The following is a 23,815-nucleotide window of genomic DNA, read 5'->3' as shown; positions in this document are numbered from 1 at the left end:
ATACCATAGTCCTCTTGGATTTTCACCTAGTAGAAAAGAAACAGCATCCTTCTGGCAAGAGTTTGAACAAAACACTAACCATCAAAGATTTCAAAAAAAGAGAATGCTTATCTTCTTTATGTAAAAAAGCAACAGGTATATGGAAGCAACTAATGTAGTCAATCTCTAGCTAAAACTCACATTAAACAAAAGCTCCATCTGCATTCATGGAAGAACTAGTTTTCCAGTGCTGAGCACTTTGTGGGTATAAAATGTTTGGTTCAAAAAAGAAGTTCTGACCAAATGTACTAGATATAGCCATTACATATCAACTATTGGAAATCAGCCATTATAAAATTGCAACCTTAACTTAGGATATAATTCAAAGGAAAAAAAGTGAGTTTGTAGTGTAGAAGGAAACAGGAGGAATGAAAGGAAAATTCTAAATAGCTAAGTATGCTTAGTTCTTCATAATGGTAAAAACTGTATTGTTCTAATGTTTTATCTTAACTCTTTATACATAAACATGTATACATACACTCTTTATATATAAAAAATAAGTTTTCTTTATAAAGAAATGCAGTCACTATGGTACTTTACAGGTTGCTAAGTGGTTTAGTGGGCTTCCCTGGTGGCTCAGATGAGAAAGAATCTGCCCGCAATGCAGGAGACCTGGGTTCGATCCCTGGGTCAGGAAGATCCCCTGGAAAAGGGAATGGCTACCCACTCCAGTATTCCTGCCTGGAGAATTCCATGGACAGAGGAGCCTGGTGGGCTGCAGTCCATGGGGTCTCAAAGAGTTGGTCATGACTGAGCGACCAACACTGACTGACTAAGTGGCTTAGTTAAAAAGGACAACAGCAAAGAAATATTCAGGAAGGAGAATTAGTATGTTTAAGTGTGTAATAAAGACAGCATTAAAAATACACCACCAAATATCAGTATAGGGCTTTATGATTCACAATGTATTTTCATATACATCAGCTCATTTATTCTTCATTATAACCCTGGGAGGCAAGCAGTATTATCCATGTGAAAAAAGTGGGATGAGAAATTTTAAATTACTTGCCAAAGATCAAGCAATTCAGTAATTTGGCATCACAAATTCAAATTACCATGATAAATTCACTCTCTCCAATTTGGACTTGAGACTGAGAATGAGGATGTAAGGGCAGGATGGTAACATAATGAAACGGGCCTGGTCCCAGTCAGACAGAGCTAAGTTTGAATTTTAGTTTTGCTGCTTAACTAGCTCTGCGACCTCAGGCCTTTATTTCCTCATCCATCAATGGAAATACCACCATCTACCTTGGAGGATTGTTAATTGTTAGCAGAGGGTATTTGCTCTATAAAGAATACCTACTTTTATTCTCTTCAGAGAGGTATTTTAGAAGCAGTATATTTTCACCTAAATACTACTCCAAACATACACCCATTTTTACCAGATGCCAACTCCAACGGCAAACAGTAATAAAATTACTCTCCTCTGTCTGGCTCAAATTAGCTGTTACCTTGGATAGGCAAATAGGCATGTGGTTATTTCCAATGCTGCAATCAACATTGTCAGAAGTCATGTCTCTACTGACAAAGCAAAGCCAAGAACAGATTTCAATACTGAACATGATCTGAATCCAAATCACACAAAACCAAAATGACCATCATTTGTGTTTTCCCTTAATAGTCCCACACAAGTTGGTGAAAGCAATAGACCATTTCAATGTTAAATGGCAAGGGCCTATTATCCTCATGCTTAGAAAGATTAAAACAACAGGCTAATAACACAGCTAAAGTTTTCCTGGCCAGGATTTCATACTTCTTCCCACTCATTCAATAAACACCAAGTGCCTTGAACAGAGGAGGCACACAGTGGATTCTCTATAAACATTTGTTTGAAGGAAGAAAAGGAAGAGATAAGGTAATGGGAAAAGGGAGGGACAGAACAGACTGTGATAGGTAGTGAGAAAAATAAATAAATAAATAAAGGTAATTTCTAGCCTAAAAGAGCTCAGAGTCTAAACAACAACAATTTAAAAGGTTTAAAATAATAAATGTAATTAAAACCATTAAAGGAACACAAAGGAAAGAAGCATTCCCTCTGTAAAGGATAGTCATGGAAAGCTCTGAAGAGCAGGGGAAATAAACCAGCTTGGTCCTTCAGATCTATAATCACCCAACTGAAAACTGTAGAAGAAGAAAGTGGAAGGGAATACTCTTGGCAAAGGGTGAAGGAAGAGAGTATCAAAAAGTAATGCCCCAAAGAGTAGCTGGAGCCAAACTGTGGCATCTGAACTTGAACCTGTAAGCAATAGGGAGTCTAAGATTTTAGCCATAAGAACAAGATCAAATCAGCATTTCAGAAAAATATCTCTAGTCACAGCATGAAGGATGAACTTGCATAAAACTGAAGCTTTAGCTTTCACATTTCTTAAATTCCTATTTTGGAAAAGTTTACATAATTAAACTTTCTGGTCTTACTTACAATTTAGCAAAATATGTAACTGCTTGTTTTGTTTAAATTAATATTTATAAGCTCAATTTTAATAGCTGTTAAACCCTTGACTAATTTCAAAACAATGCTTTTTTTAACACTTGGCATCATAAAAAGTGAACTACTTACTTCTGAATCATTACTCAAATTCACACAACATCCCTGTGAGGCATTTTTATATGGAATATACATAGGCTTACAATGAATTATACAGTCTCTCCCACAAGGGAAAGCCAGACATGAGTTAGAAACAAATACCTTAGATCAGCTTCCCTGGTGGCTCAGCTGGTAAAGAATCGGCTTGCAATGCAAGAGACCTGGGTTCAATCCCTGGCTTGGGACGATCCCCTGGAGAAGGGAAAGGCTACCCTGGCCTGGAGAAATCCATGAACTGTATAGTCCGTGGGGTTGCAAAGGGTCAGACACGACTGAACGACTTTAACATACACCTTAGATCAGGGTCAAATCACACAGCATTACACTGGAAACACACTGTAAAGACTTTGAGTACAAATATACAAGTACAATGTTTTCAACCATAATATGGGGCTAATAATTATCTCATAGGGGTATAGGGAGGAATAGGGTAAAAATGATATAAAACACCTTACACAGAGTCTCCAAGCATATTGCTTATATTCAATGTCAGTTCCCTTTCCTTCTCTTCCCATCCCTTCAATAACAAACCTGAAGTTATCGAGTTAGAGTTATTAGGTTGGTACAAAAGTAACTGCAGTTTTGCATTGTTGAACTTTCCTGTTTGATACTGGAATACATTCTTAAATAAATGTGGCTATGTTATACATCATCTTAATACATATTTCTCACTTTATTTTTTTTGCTAATGACATTACTTGTTTATTTTGCATTTATTTTACACTACAGAAATGTTAAGACAAAAAGCACATTTGAGCGATTTTTTTTATTAAAGTTCAAAATTGGTCGTAAAGCAGCAGAGACAATTCGCAACATTAACAAAGCATTTGGCCCAAGAACTGCTAATGAATGTACAATGCAGCGGTAGTTCAAGAAATTTTGCAAAGGAAACAAGAACCTTGAAGATGAGGAGCACGGTAGTCAGCCGTGGGAAGCTGACAACAACCAAGGGCATCATTGAAGCTGATCCTCTTACAACTACACAAGAAGTTGCCCAAGAAATCAACATCAACCATTCTACGGTCGCATGGCATTTGAAGCAAACTGGAAAGGTGAAAAAGCTCGGTAAGTGGGTGCCTCATGAGTTGACCAAAAATCAAAAAAATCATTCTGAAGTGTCATCTTCTTTTATTCTAACAAGAACAATGAACCTTTTCTTGATCTGATTGTGATGTACAACAAAAAGTGGGTTTTATATGATAACCAGCAATGACCAGCTCAGTGGTTGGACTGAGAAGCTCCAAAGCACTTCCCAAAGCCAAACTTGCACCAAAAAAAGGTCATGGTCACTGTTTGGTGGTCTGCTGCCCATCTGATCAACTACAGCTTTCTGAATCCTGGTGAAACCATTACAACTGAGAAGTATACTCAGCAAATCGATGAGATGCACCAAAACCTGCAATGCCTGTAGCCGGCATTGGTAAACAGAAAGGGCCCAATTCTTCTCCACGACATCACCCAACTGCATGCACCACAACCAATGCTTCACAAGTTGAACAAATTGGGCTACAAAGTTTTGCCTCGTCTGCCATATTCATCTGACCTCTCGCCAACCAACTACTGCTTCAAGCATCTCAACAACTTTTTGCTGGGAAAATGCTTCCACAACCGGCAGGAGACAGAAAATGCTTTCCAAGAGTTCGTCAAATCCCTAAGCACAGATTTTTATGCTGCAGGAATAAACAAACTTATTTCTTGTTGGCAAAAATGTGTTGACTGTAATGATTCCTATTTTGATTAATAAAGATGTGTTTGAGCCTAGTTACAATGATTTGAAATTCATGGTCCAAAACTGCAATTACTTTTTGTACCAACCTAATATTTGATGGGGGAAAATAAGTCATTTGCTCATTATTAAGTTATCCTTGAAGATCTAACAACTTAAAATGTTTTTTTTTTAAATCCAATAACCTTTTCTATATGTATACTATAAGCCTTTCCTAGATTTATGCTATAGAAGTTCATCAAACATGATATCATTTAAACATTTCACAACATTAAATATGATCATTAAATTCATTTGTGAGGCTGTTTCAAATAAATAATCTGCCAAAGGACTATAGGAAAATTTATAAATCTGATGCAAGATCAACAACTTTTACCAGCAAGTTAATTCTGTCAAACACAGTTAAATATTAAGTATTACATTAGCATTTCATAACAGCTTGCAACAGGGCAAACTGAGGTTTCTAACATCACTTCCTTCTCAGCTGAGGTTGTTATAAAGTTGGCAACTAGAAAAAATATATTATAAGTTTGTAGAATGTTTTGTGATCATATAACAAATATGTTTAGTCCCATCTTCCTATAGTTTTCCAAAATACATCTAGATAAAATAGAAATGTTTCACTATCAAACAGGGCTAAGCTAAAATCAGCACCAAAAAGGTACGAAATTAGTATTTTCAAGAATCTCATCTAAAATATTTTATAGGAATGCAACTATTATTTATTCATTTTTCAAAAACCCTTTAATCCAAATCCTTAATGTTGAACTCCATCCCTTACAACTATAATATTTAGGTTAGTTCCCTATGATCTTTCTTAAAACTGTATCATACCTGGAATTGATTTTTCCTAACACTATACTTACATAAGATAAACATTAAGTACTTACACCACTCCCAGCATATCAAACAATAAATAACAGATTCCCCTGACAGGACTCTGATGACCTGGCAAAGCCTGAGTGCTTGCAGCCCAAATCATATGAAACTATAAATCACTCTTTATTTTCTAGAACATTTCTAAATGGATTCTTACTTTCTACCTTGGAAGTCACTTCATGTGTTATTTATAACTAGTAAAGACCAGAATGGAAAGAAAATTACACAGAACTAGACTGGTTTCAACTGCATATCTGAGGTTATTTATATATCTCCCAGCAATCTTGAGTCCAGCTTGTGCTTCATGCAGTCTGGCATTTTGCAAGATGTACTCTGCATATAAGTTAAACAAGCAAGGAGACAACACACAGCCCTGTAGTACTCTTTTCCCAATTTTGAACCAATCAATTGTTCCATGTCCAGTTCTAACTGTCGCTTCTTGACTTGCATACAGATTTCTCAGGTGGCAGGTCAGGTGGTCTGGTATTCCCATCTTTTGAAGAATTTTACACGGTTTGTTATGATGCACACAGTCAAAGGCTTTAGCGTAAACAATGAAGTAGATGTTTTTCTGGAATTCTCTTGCTTTTTTGATTATCCAACGGATGCTGACAATTTGATCTCTGGTTCCTCTGCCTTTTCTAAATCCAGCTTGAACATCTGGAAGTTCTTGGTTCACCTACTATTGAAGCCTAGCCTGGAGAATTTTCACATTACTTTGCTAGTGTGTGAGATTAAGTTCAAACTACTGCAATTGTGTGGTAGTTTGAACATTCTTTGGCATTGTCTTTCTTTGGCATTGGAATGAAAACTGACCTTTTCCAGTCCTGTGGCCACTGCTGAGTTTTCCAATTTTGCTGGTATATCGAGTGCAGCACTTTCACAGCATCATCTTTCAAGACTTGAAATAGCTCAGCTGGAATTCCATCACCTCCACTAGCTTTATTCATATGAATTTTTAGGAATGTCTAATAAGAGCACTGTGAAGTGAAAGTTGCTCAGTCGTGTCCGACTCTTTGTGACCCCATGAACTATAGAGTCCATGGAATTCTCCAGGTCAGAATACTGGAGTGGGTAGCCTTTCCCTTCTCCAGGGGATCTTCCCAACCCAGCAATCAAACCCAGGTCTCCTGCATTACAGGTGGATTCTTTACCAGCTAAGCCACAAGAAGGAGAAGGGAACAACAGAGGATGAGATGGTTGGATGGCATCATGAACTCAATGGACATGAGTTTAACCAAGCTCCAGGAGTTGGTGATGGACAGGGAAGCCTGACATGCTGTAGTCCATGGGGTCGCAAAGAGTTGGACACGACTGAGCAACTGAACTGACTGACTGAATAACAGCACTGTTTCAATATTAGGAAAACTGGATTCTTTTTTTCAGGCTTATAGTAAATAGCTGAAAAGTCACTTAGCCTCTCTGGAATTCAGCTTCCTTATAAATATCCTTATAGATAAAATGAAGAACTGGAAGTAAGTGACCTGTAAGGTTTGTTGCAAGGTCTCAGAGATGAATGTTAGCGACAGATCAACAACTTGGCCTCTGTTCTTATACAAATGGTTTGAACTTAAAAACAGGATTCAGGGAAGATGGCATTAGGAGCAAAGTTTCTGAATCTCCCCCTGAGGCCCCCATAAAAATAGACAGTGCAACCAGGATACCAAAACCAAACACCCAGGGACAATATCTACAACAAAGATAGATGACAAAATATTGTGATGAACTCCAAAATACAAGTGGGTCATTAGGAACTTTCAATAGCTATAAAATCCGCATGGTATAAGAAACTGTACAAGGAAAATGACCAGAAGACAAAGAAATGTGTGACAGCATTGGTGGCCAGAAAACCCCAAAATTGCTATCAGGTACTCACTGGAAGCTTGGGAGGTCATTCTGAGAATAACAGCAGCAAGTGGGAGAGGACATTACAGACTCCAGGCTGTGGATGAGTGCAAAGGAACCCCTGGGAATGCTAGAGAGGTGAGAAAGTGCGGATGGAGTTGGGCCCTATGAACTCAGGAAAATGAAAAACTGTCCTTCTAGGTAAATTCCTGCATGGAGGAGTAACTATTGGGAGTGAGTGAGTGAGTGCTCAGTCATGTCCAACTCTTTGCGACCCCACAGACTGTAGCCCACCAGGCTCCTATCTCCATGGAATCTTCCAGGCAAGAATACTGGAGTGGGCTACCATTTCCTTCTCCAGGTGATCTTCCCAACCCAGGGATTGAATCTGTGTCTCTTGCATTGGCAGGTGAATTCTTTGCCACTGGGCCACCTGGGAAGCCCAGTGGTTATTTTTTAAAAGGTGAGCCCTTATCTTTTAGATACATATTGAAATATTTACAGATGGAACAATATGACATATAGGATTTTCATTAAAATAATCCAGGATTTGACGCTGAAATGAGAAGGCAGACAGTACCAAATGAAAGAGATAGGCCACAAATTGATAAGAGTTGATACTGGGAAACTGGTACATGACAGTTTTATTATTCTATTTTTTTTATGTTTGAAACTGGCCATAATAAAACGTTTAAAAAATAAAATTTAATACCAAATTTAGTGAGATAATGAAAGGCTGGGTCTATGAAATAAAATAATCCCTTGGAAAACAGACATTTAGTATTTTGTTATTTAAACTGAGAAAACTGTATCAACTCAAATCTCTTAATGAAAGTTTTACTAAGTAATGTAAATATTTGACAAAAACCTATTTCATACCAGGAAATAAAATAAGCAGATTCAACTACAATTAACTTTCACTTGATTTTCTTAATGCTAGTATTTCTGTTTTATCAATTTAAATGACTAAAATCATCTTTCACAGTGAAGGATATCCCAGCTGAGCTCTCTTCAAATTTAATAGCAATATTTAACTTGTGAAAAGGAAAATAAAGTCTCTTGTTCAGAACATATTTTACTTAGGCGTCACAGAAGAAAAATGATCTTTAGTGTATTACTTATAAAGCTATGAGACTAAAATAGATAAGAGAGATTGTGCTTATTCCAAGATCAAGCAACAAATAACCTTTCTTCCTTATACGAATCCTTTCATGAAATCCATTTTTTTAAAAAGTATAGAGATAAACCTTATGATCCTTATGAACTAAATTTTGAAAGAGTCTATGAATTTGTTACTATATATCATTCCTTGAGGTAAACCACTTCAAATTAAGTTTTAAACTTAGTCTTATTATGTATCTAAGAAAAAATTGGCTACATTTCATTGAGAAAACATTGAGGATAATATTTTATACTATTTATTAAAAAGCTGAACAGTGATTATACTGAGTTTACTAAAATAAAACATAAAATCTTATCTAATGAAAATAACAATTTTATTGCATTAAGAATTTCTAAAACACTGTAACAAGAGGGATAAACCAAAATCAATGTAAAAGGTTTGTGAGTCATTTGTCAATGATCTTGCACTTGAAAATACACATTAAAAACATCTAAAAATCAGCATGACTTTTCTCTTTTACACTGCAAATATGACACAATGCTAAGGAAAATATTTTACTCACCCATAACCCAACCCCTAACAATTTTTTTTTTCATTTTTCCTTTACTTACTATTCTTTGTCCACAGGTATACATTAGGCAGTAAAGGATGGGAAAACAGACATCAGGGCTTAAGTACTGTACCCAAAGTCACATACCCAGTAAATGGCAAAGTTAATATTGGAACCTATCTAGTCTGGCCCCAGAGTCTATGTTCTTAAGTACTATCCTGCCTCAGGACATCTAAATCTCTTTGTCCATCTCCATTAGGTAATCTTACAATTAATTCAGTTTCCCAAATGACTTGAATCTTGGAAATAGGTCCTTATTGGTAGATACCAATAATGCTATAAAGGGCTTCCCAGGTGTCACTAGTGGTAAAGAACCAACCAGAAAATGCAGGAGACAATAAAACGGCAGGTTCAGTCCCTGGGTCAGGAAGATCCCCTGGAGAAGGTCATGAGAACCCACTCCAGTATTCTTGCCTGGAGAATCCCATGGACAGAGGAGCCTGGCGAGCTATGGTCCCTGTGTTCGAAAAGAGTCAGATGCAACTGAAGCGACTTAGCACAGCACAATAATGCTATACAGGTATGTTCCTCTTTGTAAACTAAGAAATTGGCATTCAGTGGTAGCTATTAAATGTAGAAGGAATCAAAGACCTAAACAAAAACATCATTTTACAAGTACTAATGAAAATACTTACTCATATAAGGACTATCAATCAATTTTAAAACAATGCTGTGAATACCTGGTATCAAACAGTGTTTTTTGCATAGTGCCAGAAGCAATATACAGATTATTTTCAATACACAAGGGAAAACTACATCCATACAATGGAGGCAGCATATTGTCATCATCCTAATCCTGGGTCAATCTTAGCAACACTCACAGTGGATCAACCAGATATTTTGTGTCTTCTGATATGATTCAACATGATATCTATATCACCAAAGATGTCCTAGCCAAAAATGTTAACCTTGAATCCACCAAGCCTTTATATATATATTTCAGTTTATACGAAAGACAGTCTAGAGAAACAAGGTAAATGATACTATGAGCAAGAAAGCAGCCAAATTTAAAAGGGAAGGATCACAGGCCTAGTCTCTCTTTGACATCTCAGTCATCACTTAAAAAAAAAAATTACGCCAGAATAAAACAGATTTACAGGACACATCAACCAGAAGCAATACATAATAATGAATTGGACACAAGTTTGTATATACCAGCTGTAAAGGGTATTTTGGGGTGGGAAAATGTGGAAAGCTGAAGGAGTCTTTGGGCCTAGAAAAGAAAACAACAGTCTCAAAGGCCCTTGCTGAATCATCTAACTTCAGAGAAAACAAAATTGAACTTTAGTTACTGCCCTGATGCTCCAGACCAGTTGTATCTATCTGGGACTTATCACCCCCTGTCCAGAAACCTTCCACCCCCTACATCTACCAGAGACGTATCACCCCCTGCCCAGAAGACTTATCACCCCCTGCCCAACTACAAATGCCATCTCAACTAAAGAATACCCAAAAAAAGCCTGATTAACGTTTCCCTCATTGCTTCCACAAATCTTCCTTTAAATATGAAGGCTCCATCTTTCTAAATTCCATATATATGTGTTAGTATGCTGTAATGTTCTTTATCTTTCTGGCTTACTTCACTCTGTATAATGGGCTCCAGTTTCATCCATCTCATTAGAACTGATTCAAATGAATTCTTTTTAACGGCTGAGTAATATTCCATGGTGTATATGTACCACAGCTTCCTTATCCATTCATCTGCTGATGTTTCGAAAGAACAGCATGTATATTATCTGTGGTGAAACAGATCACCAGCCCAGGTGGGATGCATGAGACAAGTGCTCGGGCCTGGTGCACTGGGAAGACCCAGAGGAATCAGGTGGAGAGGGAGGTGGGAGAGGGGATCGGGATGGGGAATACGCGTAACTCTATGGCTGATTCATATCAATGTATGACAAAACTCACCGAAATGTTGTGAAGTAATTAGCCTCCAACTAATAATAAAAAAAAAAACAATAAAAAAAAAAATATGAAGCCTCCCTGATCCCTCTTGCGCTCAGCCTGGTCATTAGGCAGACTCCTTGCCTGAATAAAGGTAACCTACTTCCGTTGAGGTAGTCTCTCAATCTTTTCTGCCTGGGCCTGAACTATACCTTACAAAAGTTAAATACAGTCTGTGTGCTAGATAAGATAAAACTACTGGAATGAAAAGAAAGGTGAGACTTATGTACTGAAAAAGTTGCAGAAAAACACGTACTTAATGATCTTATTGTGTCGTGAATGTGTGAGTGTGTTTACGACTTTATATATTTCCTAAGGGAGACAGGGGCTTGAAAAGCTGAAAACTGAAGGTCAAATAAATACAATTATTTTGATGAATATGCATGACCGACTGAAGTTGAAGATTTGCAATCCTAGAATACTACGAAATACTAATAGCTGTGGGTAGGGGAGGGGGAGTTACCACTAAATGCATCTGTACAGATGAATCTCACAAGCATAACATTTATCAAGGAAAGCACGTCACGGAAAGAATACACAGAATTTTTGACAAGTGTCAAAAACAGAAAAAAACTAACAACATGTGGTTTGGGGATATACACATGTAATATAAAACACTTCACAAAAAACAAGAGAACAATTAAAGCACTTTGTCATAATGGTTATGGCATGGGAAAGGAAGGGAAGATGGACAGTGATACATATACATACAGGGAGCTCCCAAGGTTCTGGTAATGCTCTTTTTCTTCAGCTGGGTCATACATACATGTCACTCACTTTGCTATTGTTCATTGAAAGAAAGAAATTATATATATATATATACATATAGATATATAGATATCACACACACACATTTCATTTGTATGTATGATATCTTGTAATAAAAAATATCCTGAGCAATATTATAAAACTGCCTACTCCATCCACCCACCAGACTCCTTTGAGACATTGGGGCTCTCCAATATACAACATTATATTATTTACAAATTTTACTATGAAAAGCAGCTTTAAAATAGATGCTGTCACCCTTGTAGCTTTTTACCTCTATTAAGTGATTTTCTCACAATAAATTCTCAGATCTGGAGTTACTGAGTCTAATAGAATAAACATATGTACAATTCTTAGGACAAATCATTGTATTACTTTGCCAAAGCATTGTCCCAATTTATAATATCATCAGCATTTCAACTGAATACAACTTTATCAACAATTAGTTGATGTTAATGTTTTTAAAAGATTAGATTTGTAAAAACTTTTTGTGTTTTTAATTTGTGTGTTTTTAATGTTTTTAACTATTAGGTTATTTTGCACTTGACTACTGATCAGGAAAAATATTTCCCCCACAGTTTGTCAACTATCTGTAACTCCTCTTGTCTGTTTACATTTTCTGCCCATCTCACCTGTAGAGATCTTGATGTTTTTCATACAAATTTGAAGGTATTATTTGTATGTAATTAGTCCTTTGTTATGAATTACAAATATTCCTACTCTGTTTTCCTTTTTCTTTTAGTTTGCTATTTTTCAGAATAGATGCTATAATTTTTTATATATTTTAACATTTCGTTTCTTGAGATTTCAAAGAGGAAAAGTTATCATTTCTCTACAGATCAGATGATTCATCTGTTTCCACTTAACAGTTCCAACTATACTCAAAGAGACACTCAGATTACTGGCAGAAAGGTCAAAAATTGTTCCTATAATGAAAAAATAAAGGCAATATTTCAATTAGTGGAGTAAAAATAGATCAATGGTGTTAGAATAATAAGTTAATGATTTAGGATGAAAAACCCTCATATTCTAGAATAAAGTAAATCTCAGGTGTATTAAAATTTAAATGTAAGATATAAAATATTAAAAAGAAACAGTCAATATTTACTTAATCTTTGAGGGGAAGGCTTTTCTATGCATACCTCCAAAGGCAGGAACCATAGAAGAAAAAAAAATTGATAGATACTTAAAAATTATCAAGTTTCACACATGAAAAACAGCCATGAAAATAGAAGGCAAATTTATAAAATACCTAACAAAGAATTAAAGCTTTTAATATATAAAGAATTATTACATATTGAAAAGAAAAAAAATCACACAATAGGAACATGGGTAAAAGCAATGAATAAAAGAAACATAATTGACCAACATACCTATTAAATAATCTCACTTATAATCTGAAACTGTAAATTCAGACAAGGAAATATTTTCTGGCTATGATGTTGACATTCATAGAAAATACTGAAAGACTATGGGAAAGTAAGCATTCTCATACTCCGCTAGTGATACTAGATTAGCAAACTTTCCTTAAGGTAATTCATCAATACAAATCAAAATCTTTACATAACCACCCTCTAAAATTCAATTTAACATTTACAGTTCTAGGTATTTATCCTAAGGAAGTAACTAAATATATACAAAAGGTTTAGGTACAGCATGTTCATCATAGTATCACTTCATGAAAGTGAAAAACTGAAAACTTTAAATGTCCAAAAAAAGTTGATAATTTAAATAAATTACAGGACATCTATAGAAATACTAGTGTATTTACTAATCATCTACTAAAAATGACATTTAATAAGCTTTTGGAAGTGACATAATCATAGAAATGAAGAACAGATAAAGCGTTGCCAGGATTTAGAGACGTAGGAAGGATGGAAGTGTTTGTGGCTATAAAAAGATATCATGAGAGACTATGATGAAACTGTTTTGTATCTGGATTTGACAACAATCTACACATGTGATAAAATTACACAGAACTGAATACACACACAAGTATATGTAAGACTAGTGACATCTGAATAAGGTCATTGCATAAGATCAATTACCTGGTTGTATTACACATATTTATGCAAGATGCTACTTACCACTTGGGAACGCTGGATGAAATATATACACGATCTTTCTATACTATTTCTTACAACTGCATATGAATCTAAAATTATCTCCAAATAATAAGTTATTTTTTAAGACACTGAGGATGAAGATTTGGTTATTATGAAATGATATTCATAACGCTGTGAACTGAAAAACAGAATAGCATACACACATCTATACACACAAAGTGAGAAAAGGTCTGGAAATATAAACATAAAAGTGTTAGTTATTATTATTATTTGTTAATGACAGGGCCCTTGGAAGGAAAAGATATTACCACATCCACTCTGTCAATTATTAACAGGATGAGTCCACTGTAAGTGCTGACAACTGTTGACAATTATAGGAACCAAAAGAACCAACCAACCAAAAAAAAAAAAAAAGCTTCATGAACAGAACAATAAGTCCCATACTTGATCTTGAAAACTTAATCTACAAGTGCATAAAACTAAAAATAAAAATTTAAATGACAAAATGGCAAACCCTTGCACACACACAAATAACCTATAGGGCATTTCTAACAATGATTTTATTTCTGTGGAAAATTATGTATCTTGTAATCAGTGAATAATTCTTAGGGAAACAGATTTTCAAGTGGAAATATGACTGTATTCTCTGACCCCATTTCTTGCCATTACTTCAGTGGCTGATTCTGTTTTTTCAGTTTTAAGGGATAAACACAACCAGGTCATTTGGTTCACCTTCATCAAAAGGTTTGCAAGATGGCAACAGACGTCATGATGCTGTCAATAATGAGTTAACATCACAAGGCTTCTCTGGCATCAGGACTTTAATGCCAACAACAGTAACACCCCAAAATGAAGCAATTGCCAACCACTAAAGTAAAACACAATAATCTAACCTTGACAATATAAGATATTTTTTCACATGGAAAAATACAACCAGTTCAATCTAACAACACCTAGCCAGAGCAACTTCAGTCTTAACAGTCTGACATCAGTCAAACTTAACTAAGTCTTAGGTTCCACATTTGTAAAATGGAGATAACAATAAGCATCTAGCAACAGACAAGGTTACTGTGAGAATCAGATGAGATAATGTACTTTACGGGCTTAATATAGTACTCACATATAACAAATGCTAGAAATAATTTCATACATTTGTTTAACAGTGTGTTGTATATACTAAATTTAATTTTCTGTCATCTATTTAGCTTAGATAGCTCATGCCAAACATAGAAAACTAAGGATTAGAACACAACTCAGCATCTTCCTAATGTGCTTGGTATCTGTATGTAAAATGTTATATCCCTACACGTTATTTTGTGCAAGCTTTTCCATCACAATTATTTTAAATGCATATATCGAAAAGCAGTTTAACAAATATCCAAATTCAGATCACAGATACATGACCCAAAATAGTTCAAAGCAATACAAAATGACTAAAATTGCCATTAACCAAAAGCCACTGTAACTCAACATGAACACTGGGCTGGACAAAAAAGATATGTATGAACACTACTCAGGAGAAAAAGCAGATACTGGTACTTTTATAAATGTGATATAAATGAAATCAGTCAAATGGTATGACATTATTCACTTAAACTCTTGGTAAAAATCCAATATAAGATCAAACACTCGTGTGAAGCACCACACGGGCAAAGTTGCCCCTGGTCTCTTCACCTGTCTATTTTCAAACTAGTTTTTAAATAGTCTCATTATGAATAACACAATAGTTCTTATAATCATACTTGGAGAAGTCACTATCTGTGATAAATTCTCATCTTTTACACTGCCTTTTAATAAGATTATCAGAAAAGCAAAAATGACAATAAATCAATCTTTCAAAAGTATCCCTATTTTGTTTGTCACAACTAAATATCCCCCAAATGTTTCCAATCTCTCTGGCATTTACGCATAATATATGTGTACATATACATATATATAGTTTGTAATATACATATGAATATAAACTGAGAAGTGTTAGTGATTTTTAAGCTGTTCTAGGTTTTAAACCATTTACATAGACCATTTTAAACCATTTACATAGTTACAAAGCCTAACTTTTCAGTTAGAAGATTGCACTGAAACTTAACAGCGTGAGTAACAGGTCAATTATCTGGAATTATAATTGTTTCTGTGCATTGGAATTTTATGTTAAACATGAGAATGTGATGGTAAGCAGCCGTATTTGATTTTAATTGCTGTAGCCTGAGTTACCCAAAACATCATGAGAACACTGGAGAAAACGAGAAAATGACATGAGGCACGGGAGATGAAAACGATGCTGCAGAGAGAACTCTGGTTACAGATGCAGCTCTCTCTGAGGGACTGGTTCAAACTTATGATTTACAGGGAAGAGTAAGCCTCTCCCAAAGAATCTTCTCCACAGTTATATAATTCCCTTTACTTTTCTAGGTATTGACAACACAAAAGACATACTTCTCCATCAATAAATGGCTGAAGAATTGCAAAGCATTCTTCAAACAGCAAAACCTCTAAGCTTTCTTTAGTTCCTTCAGCATTTTACACTGACAAGAATTTCATACTATGCCTCAAACAAGATAAACCTGTTCAAAACCATCAGGCAAAACAAATAACAAATGATGCAAGCTGGTGAACAAAACAGAGAAAAGAAAATGAAAGAAAATCATCAGTTAAGAAGTCTGATAGAAATAGTGGTAATAGACACACAAAGGTCTTTCCCACCAAACAGCCAATGAGAAAGACAATGACTCAGACACCTGAATCTTTCCGCTGCTCTCCATGGAAACCATGAGCCTTTCCTAAGAAGCCTTCACTCCTTGACAGCAGTGGTGATAGAAGCCTTTCAATCCAACAGTATGGGCTATAAATTTCAACTACGTTTTCTGAACACCTACTAAGCATTTTAAATAATTATTCCACTGAATCCTCAACACAGCTGTCTGAGGTTTACTCTCTTTTAGAGCTAAGAAACTTAAGACATTAAAGAACATGTGTAACGTGGCACAAGAGTCATAACTGATTCAAACACAGTCTGTCCAATTTCAGAGCCACACTGTCAATCACTAAACCAGGTTATCCCACCTCTGAGATCTAACGCCTGGTGATCTGAGGTGGAGCGGATGTAATAATAATGGAAATAAAGTGCACAATAAATGTCATGCACTTGTATCATCCCCAAACCATCCTGTCCCCCATCCATGGAAACAAAATCAGTCCCTGGTGCCAAAAAGATCAGGGACTTCTGCACTACACGATGCTCTCAAATGAGATACATACATGTCAAAGTAAACAGAACATATGGATGGTATAGCATTTATAAAACAAAAGGACTTTTAAAATACTACTTTCATTCCTACCATGTTATTCAGTTAATCAATATTCTCTAAACTTTAAAACTTTTTGCCCTTAGCCAACCCCCTTAAATATATACGAATATATGTATGTGGGTGTGCTTCAGTGATACACACATGAAATATGTTCCATAAAACTATACTCATCCTTATTACATATAATATATTCTAATACACATTCTATTCTACCTGTTTTTTTTAAATGCTGGAATTGATTCCATGACCCACAAATAGGTGGCATCTTGCAAATTAAAAAAAAAAAAAAAAAAAAAACTCTGCTCTAGACCACAGGTTCATGGATTTTTGGAAATACAGGCAAAAATAAAGCATAGACATCCTCTGATGTTAGAACCACATACAGGCATCCCAGGAAAGGACTAAATAATACACATATATGAGACATCACTTGGCAGGAAGTCTGGCCTAAGCAGGTATTTAGTAAAAATCAGTTTCAACTATACCCCCGACAACATTACTGCCCCCCAATGTTTCAAGAAGCAATAGTTAGAACCAGACATGAAACAATGGACTGGTTCAAAATTAGGAAAGAGGTACATCAAGGCTGTACATTGTCACCCTGTTTATGTAACTTATATGCAGAGTACATCATGTGAAATGCCAGGCTGGATGAAGCACAAGCTGGAATCAAGACTGCTGGGAGAAATATCAATTACATTTAATATGCATATGACACCACCCTTATGGCAAAAAGGGAAGAGGAACTAAAGAGCCTCTCTGATAAAGGTGAAAGAGGAGAGTGAAACAGGTGGCTTAAAACTCAACATTCAAAAAACTAAGATCACGGCATCTGGTCCCATCACTTCATGGCAAATAGGTGGGGAAACAATGGAAACAGTGACAGACTTTATTTTCTTGGGCTCAAAAATCATTGCAGATGGTGACTGCAGCCATTAAATTATAAGACCCTTGCTCCCTGGGAGAAAAGCTATGACAAACCTAGACAGCATATTAAAAAGCAGAGACATTACTTTGCCGACAAAGGTCTGTCTAATCAAAGTTATGTTTTTTCCACTAGTCATGTATGGATGTGAGAGTTGGACCATAAAGAAGGCTGAGCACCAAAGAACTGATGCTTTTGAACTGTGGTGTTGGAGAAGACTCTTGAGAGTCCTTTGGACTTCAAGGAGATCAAACCTGCCAATCTAAAGGAAATCAATCCTGGATATTCATTGGAAGGACATGCTGAAGCTCCAATACTTTGGCCACCTGATGAGAAGAACTGACTCATTAGAAAAGAACTTGATGCTGGGAAAAATTGAAGGCGGGAGGAGAAGGGGACAACAGAGGATGAGATGGTTGGATGGCAGCACCGACTCGATGGACATGAGTTTGAGCAAGCTCCGGGAGTTGGTGATAGATACGGAAGCCTGGTGTGCTGTAGTCCATGGGGTCGCAAAGAGTCGGACACGACTGAGTGACTGAACTGAACTGAACATCAAGAAATTCAGCTGTGCTACCTACATGATCTTTCCTGATGAAAGCAGTTTATCATTTCCAAGAAAATGATTCTTTATAAGCTGCTTTGATAGAAAAATTTCTGAAAACACTGACTTGACTTCAAATGAGGACTATATAAAATTTAGTCTTTTCTCAAGGACCCAGTGTCATAATTAGGCACATACAATGGTAAATTTTAGAGTTGGGAGATGCCTATCTTAGAGGTCACCTAATTCAAGTCTCTCACTTTACAGATGAACAAATCGATGGTCCAAGATGTTATGCAACTTGCCAAAGTCACCTAGAAGGAAGGTTAAGTGATTCCCTTTATGCCAGGTTGCTACAGTGACTGATTCTGGACTATGCTGAGCATGATATAGCAAGGCAGTCAGGATTTACGAGCAATATCCCTGTAATTTCTCCCATATTTGTTTTTATCTCATTTCTTTCCCCATAATGTTTAGCAATAAAATTCTTAAATGAAAAGGATCCATGTGTTTATCCTCTGCAGGAAAAATGTTTAAGCTAGTCTACTCCACAGTTTATTTAGGCGAAGAACTCCAAAATATAGTATGTGTGATGTACTTTAGAAAGGAAATGGATGCTGAATGAATCTCTCTGTGGTCTTCAGAAAGCAAGACGGATGCAACAAAAAGCCCACATTGGCTTAGAACAGCTCTGAGCATGTGACTGTCAGGAACTCCAAATAGTTCCTCAGAATAGGTAACACAGTAAACATCACAAGAACAGGGACTAGGTTCTCAGTAATTCTGGGCTGAATATTCTAAAAAATATGTAGTCTGTCACTATGCCAAATGGTCCCAGATCATTGTGTTGCCTGATGTAGGTTTGCATTTTAGGTGTTTGTCTCTCCCCTTTTACATTAGGATATAAACTGTCACTTAGGTCTAATAACCTCCAAACACAGCTTTTGCAGAAGTTGTTAACATTTCCTGTGTCTTCTCTAGAGGAAGAAATGCCAACCCACTCCAATATTCTTGCCTGGAAAATCCCATGGACAGAGGAGCCTGGTGGGTTACAGTTCAAGGGGTCACAGAGACGGACACAACTGAGTGACTAACACTTAATATGCTCTGAGCATGCTAGAATTTTCTAAAATAAGAATGAATATGCTCTAAGTGAGAGAATGAGGGATTCCCCTATGTAAAAATGATGCCAATAATATCCCATGATGCTTGTAACTTCCACCTCACCTGCCCTTATGTTGAGTTGATGGCTCTGCTGGAGGTTACAGATTATACAAGATGTCAGATAAGTCACCTCCAGTGAGGTGTTATTATGTTATTATGTGACTAGGACAATTTTTAACTTGTGACAAATGATACTTCTCTGTAACCTACAAAGTTATTATTCAAATATCTTTATAAATGGCAAATGTCTTAAAAATGACAAACGTGCACCCAAACTAAAGGCCACTTTCTAGACACTTATCTCTACATCCATTTTTTAAGATAATTGTCATGATTTTTTTTCACTTTAAAAATTTTTTTAATTTTATACTGGAGTCACTATTCCATTTCTGTCCTCTCCCTTGAGGCTCCATTTGGCCCTCCTTCCTTATTTCAGTTTCTTCTATATTTTGCATGGTTTAAGTACTTTATCTTATTCTTCTGTTTTCAGGTGTTTGAGAGATTATTTCCTGTATTCTGTAACCAGGAGGAAATGGGCTTAAGTAAGAAAATACATACAAATCATTATTTTCCCATAATCTCTTCAAAACATGACTTTAATGAAAATGTTATATTATGAAGAATGAAGAGAAAAACAAGTTAATCAAGGCCAAAAGGATTTAAAATAATATCCACAGGTTATTTTACTTGATAAAGCAACTGTTTCTTTATGACATTTTAACTAAAACTAAATCTGCTAAAAGAAAAACTGCATCTCATAGCCCATTTCTTCATGTTTCTGATACATACATGATTAATTCTGCTTTTGTTATCAAAACTGAATCTTTGAAACACTGATTTTTCTATGATTGACTCAAGCTAGTACACTTACTAAGGCAAACACATCTTAAAGGCCACTTTCAGCATACTATTTCAGAAGAAAAATATTCCAAACACATTAAAAATCACCTATTCAATTCAATAGTGATTATAATTATTGAATTCATTTATTTGAGAATGACTTTTATCTAAATACAAAACTTCAAATCATAAATGTAAACAATGTGCTTGAAAAGTTAAACAGTGTTCACTAAGTGATATGAAAACCTCTAACTCAAATAAGTTCTTCCCATACTTTGAGAAGTAACATTACTCTCATGGAAATAAGTCTAAAATGAATCTTTTTCCAAATACACCAGATGCTTCCTGATGCAATTTTCTGGATCACCCACAGACTCTTCCTACCTCTATCACAACAGACTCCAAGAAGAAGGATATAGTCCATATCACAAACTGAAATAAGCAAAAAAAGTTGCTCGGTCGTGTCCAACTCTTTGCGACCCCACGGACTGTAGCCCAACAGGCTCCTTCGTCCATGGGATTTTCCAGGCAAGAATACTGGAGTGGGTTGCCATTTCCTTCTCCAGGAGATCTTCCCCACCCAGGGATCGAACCCGGGTCTCCCACATTGTAGACAGACGCTTTACCATCTGAGCCACCAGGGAAGTCTTATATAAGAATTAACAGCACTTAATAATAAGAATTGCCACTTATCAATTAAAATTTGAATCAAGAAACAATATTTTAATGATACAAAATAATTTTTAACACGCCCTAATTTCCAAAGTACAACAAAAAAAGGGAGTAACACAGGACCCAAGTATGTTATAACAACTATTCTAAAATAGATATTGTTCTAAGTTTTAGGATAGACTGGAGAGAATAAATAGAGTCTACTGACTCCTTCCAGCTGTTACCCAAGATCTGTTCATAGCAGCTACATCAAGGTTATTTGTAGCCATGCAATTCTCAGGTTGAGAAGAAACATGTCCTTGCTGTTTTGAGAACAATCACCCATGTAGAACTAGAGTAAGAGAACTTTTTGTTAGACAATACTGAAAAGGTTACTTAGTTCACACTGCCTATATTCAAAACCAAGGAAACTGAGACTCTGAGAGATTAAGTTCCTAACCCTAGAAATTCACACAGTTGGTTAATGGCCAAGCAAGGTCTACAACCAAGTTTTCCCAGTTATTTCTATTAATATGGTTTAATTCTGAGTGTCAGAACTACTGATTCTCCTTTTAGTATACAATGGACTTTTGGAAATTTACCAGCAGTGTGATCTTGAGCAAACTGCAACCTTTTTAAGAACTTTTTCCTCCTCTGTAAAGTGTAGAGAATACCTACTCTAACAAAGTTGTGAGGATTATATACCATTTGTAAAGAGCTTGGCACATGGATTAATAATCACTCGAAAATAGGCAGTTATTTTTACTCCCAACCTGGAAACATGGCTGCTCCTACCGTTTGAGAAGACAATGAGCTGAATTTATTAACACAATGGACAGGCTCTCATTCACCAGAGGTTCTCCAGCCTACCACATTCTGTAGACAGGACAAAACCCCACCCAAAAAATTATTTCATCCCATCTAAAATTCACCCTTTACACTGTCAAGAAAAACAAAATAACAACTTTTTCCAAATGTTTTCTGCCACGTGTTGTACGTGTAATTTGTCAACTAGAAACTGCAGAGGGAGTTCTGGCACCACCCAAACCATGAAGAATCAACGATGGGCAAGCAAGAGAAAGATATGATCACACATTAGAACTGGACTCACAGACCTTGTTTTCAGCTCATTTAGCTGTGGGTAGATAGGTGGGTAGAAGAAAGCAAAATTATTTCTTTCAGCACCATAAAGCAGGAATAATGGCTACCTCAACAAATTACAACCCCCTAGGCTTAGGACACGACTGAGCGACTTCACTTTCACTTTTCACTTTCATGCATTGGAGGAGGAAATGGCAACCCACTCCAGTGTTCTTGCCTGGAGAATCCCAGGGACAGAGGAGCCTGGTGGGCTGCTGTCTATCGGGTCGCACAGAGTCGAACACAACTGAAACGACTTAGCAGTAGCAGTAGCAGGCTTCTCAACACGACAGAAAAGAATCCACTTCCTCGCCTTAGTACATTTAAACGTAAATGGGTAACAACTGAGTAACAAACTATATCCGAGATGCACTGAACCCTAGGATTATATAAATATATGAAAAATTCCTATGAAATGGCGAGACAAAATGATGGGGAATATCATTTCGAAATCAACGAGGAAATAATGTCATGCCATGGTGTCTCCATTGATAAAATTCCCACCCTCCGTTCTCTTGACACTGCAAACCTTCCTCCCTCTAAGGAAATTACAGGAATCCCCCGCAGCAACCAACCTCAGCAATCGGCATCAACCAGATCGACCCGTACTCAAATGGCGCTAAGCACCGCGGGTCCAAGCCCCTCCCTGGAGCGCCAAGTCCCGCGTTGACTCCAGACTACCTCACTTCCTTTCCGTCCTCCCTCCCACACTCGACCCCAACATTTCTCGCCGACCCTCACTCCTGACAGAGAAGGTAGGAATGGGACAGACTTCCTACACTTTGTCCAGGTAGTACCAGAGCCACACATACCCGTCCCTATTACGATCACATCAAACTCCGAAGGGAGATTATCCGCCATCTTGACAGGAAATGTGTCATGTGACTGTTCCTTGTGCAAATAAGATCAAGTTCGGCGCTGCCGCGGTAGGAGGCGGAAGGGAAACAGTGCATTCTGGGTATTGTAGTTCTCGAGTGGTGGGTCCAGGCAGGAGGCTACAGCATTATATTTGAAACTTTTTAATCGAACATTAAGAGCTCCATTCCTTTTCCAGGCTGAACAGTAGTGCATTTAGCCTGAAGTTTTGAGGTAGAAAAGAGTTGTAGATTTTTACTCTGATGGCTAGGACGAATGGTGGGAAGACCTGCGAACTGCTTGACAATGATGAAGCAAGAATTGTCAGGAGACACGAGGGCGGAGTGAAATTGAAAGGGAATTGCTCTGTGAACAAAGGAAATTTTCATTTCAGCCTGGAAACTGTTTCCCTTAGCGTGTCTATACTTTCGTTTTGGCCCCAGAAGCATAATTTTTCACACCAATATCTTCACACTCTATTCCTTATCTTTTTTTGTCTTTGTCGCCCCAATAAAAATCCACAAAAAAATCTCTCCGTAGCTTCGCCGGAATGGAACCTCAAAGCATCTGTATTTGTTCTAGTTAGTCCAAACAACCACCTTGCATATATATTAATATTGGTTGCAAGAGGGAAAAAAGAGTAGTTGGTTGATAGGCGTTAACTGATTCTGAATCTGGTTTCATACGCGTATACAAGGAGTTCATACAAGATTTTCCCAATAAGGTACTGCAGAGGTGATCTAGGTAAAGTGGCCTTTGTATTCAAGTGATTGTATTTGATGAGGGTTAGATTACCTCTGCCAAGCA

At 36.6% G+C, this 23,815-nt stretch overlaps 1 protein-coding gene across 1 annotated transcript in view; it reads right to left on the bottom strand.

Annotated features, from left to right (window-relative positions):
* CHM (CHM Rab escort protein) overlaps positions 1-23,040 on the bottom strand; it is a 240,676-nt gene extending 217,636 nt beyond the window's left edge. Inside the window, exon 1 of the mRNA XM_043895520.1 lies at positions 22,966-23,040. Within this exon, the coding sequence (XP_043751455.1) occupies positions 22,966-23,014 (49 nt within the window). The 5' untranslated portion in view covers positions 23,015-23,040. The remainder of the gene's footprint in view (positions 1-22,965) is intronic.
* Positions 23,041-23,815: the final 775 nt, after the last annotated feature.

The sequence above is a fragment of the Cervus elaphus genome, chromosome X (genome assembly GCF_910594005.1).
Source record: "Cervus elaphus chromosome X, mCerEla1.1, whole genome shotgun sequence".
Classification (NCBI taxonomy): domain Eukaryota; kingdom Metazoa; phylum Chordata; class Mammalia; order Artiodactyla; family Cervidae; genus Cervus; species Cervus elaphus.
The sequence above is the reverse complement of the archived record's forward strand: the minus strand, read 5'-3'. Positions and strand labels throughout refer to the sequence as shown.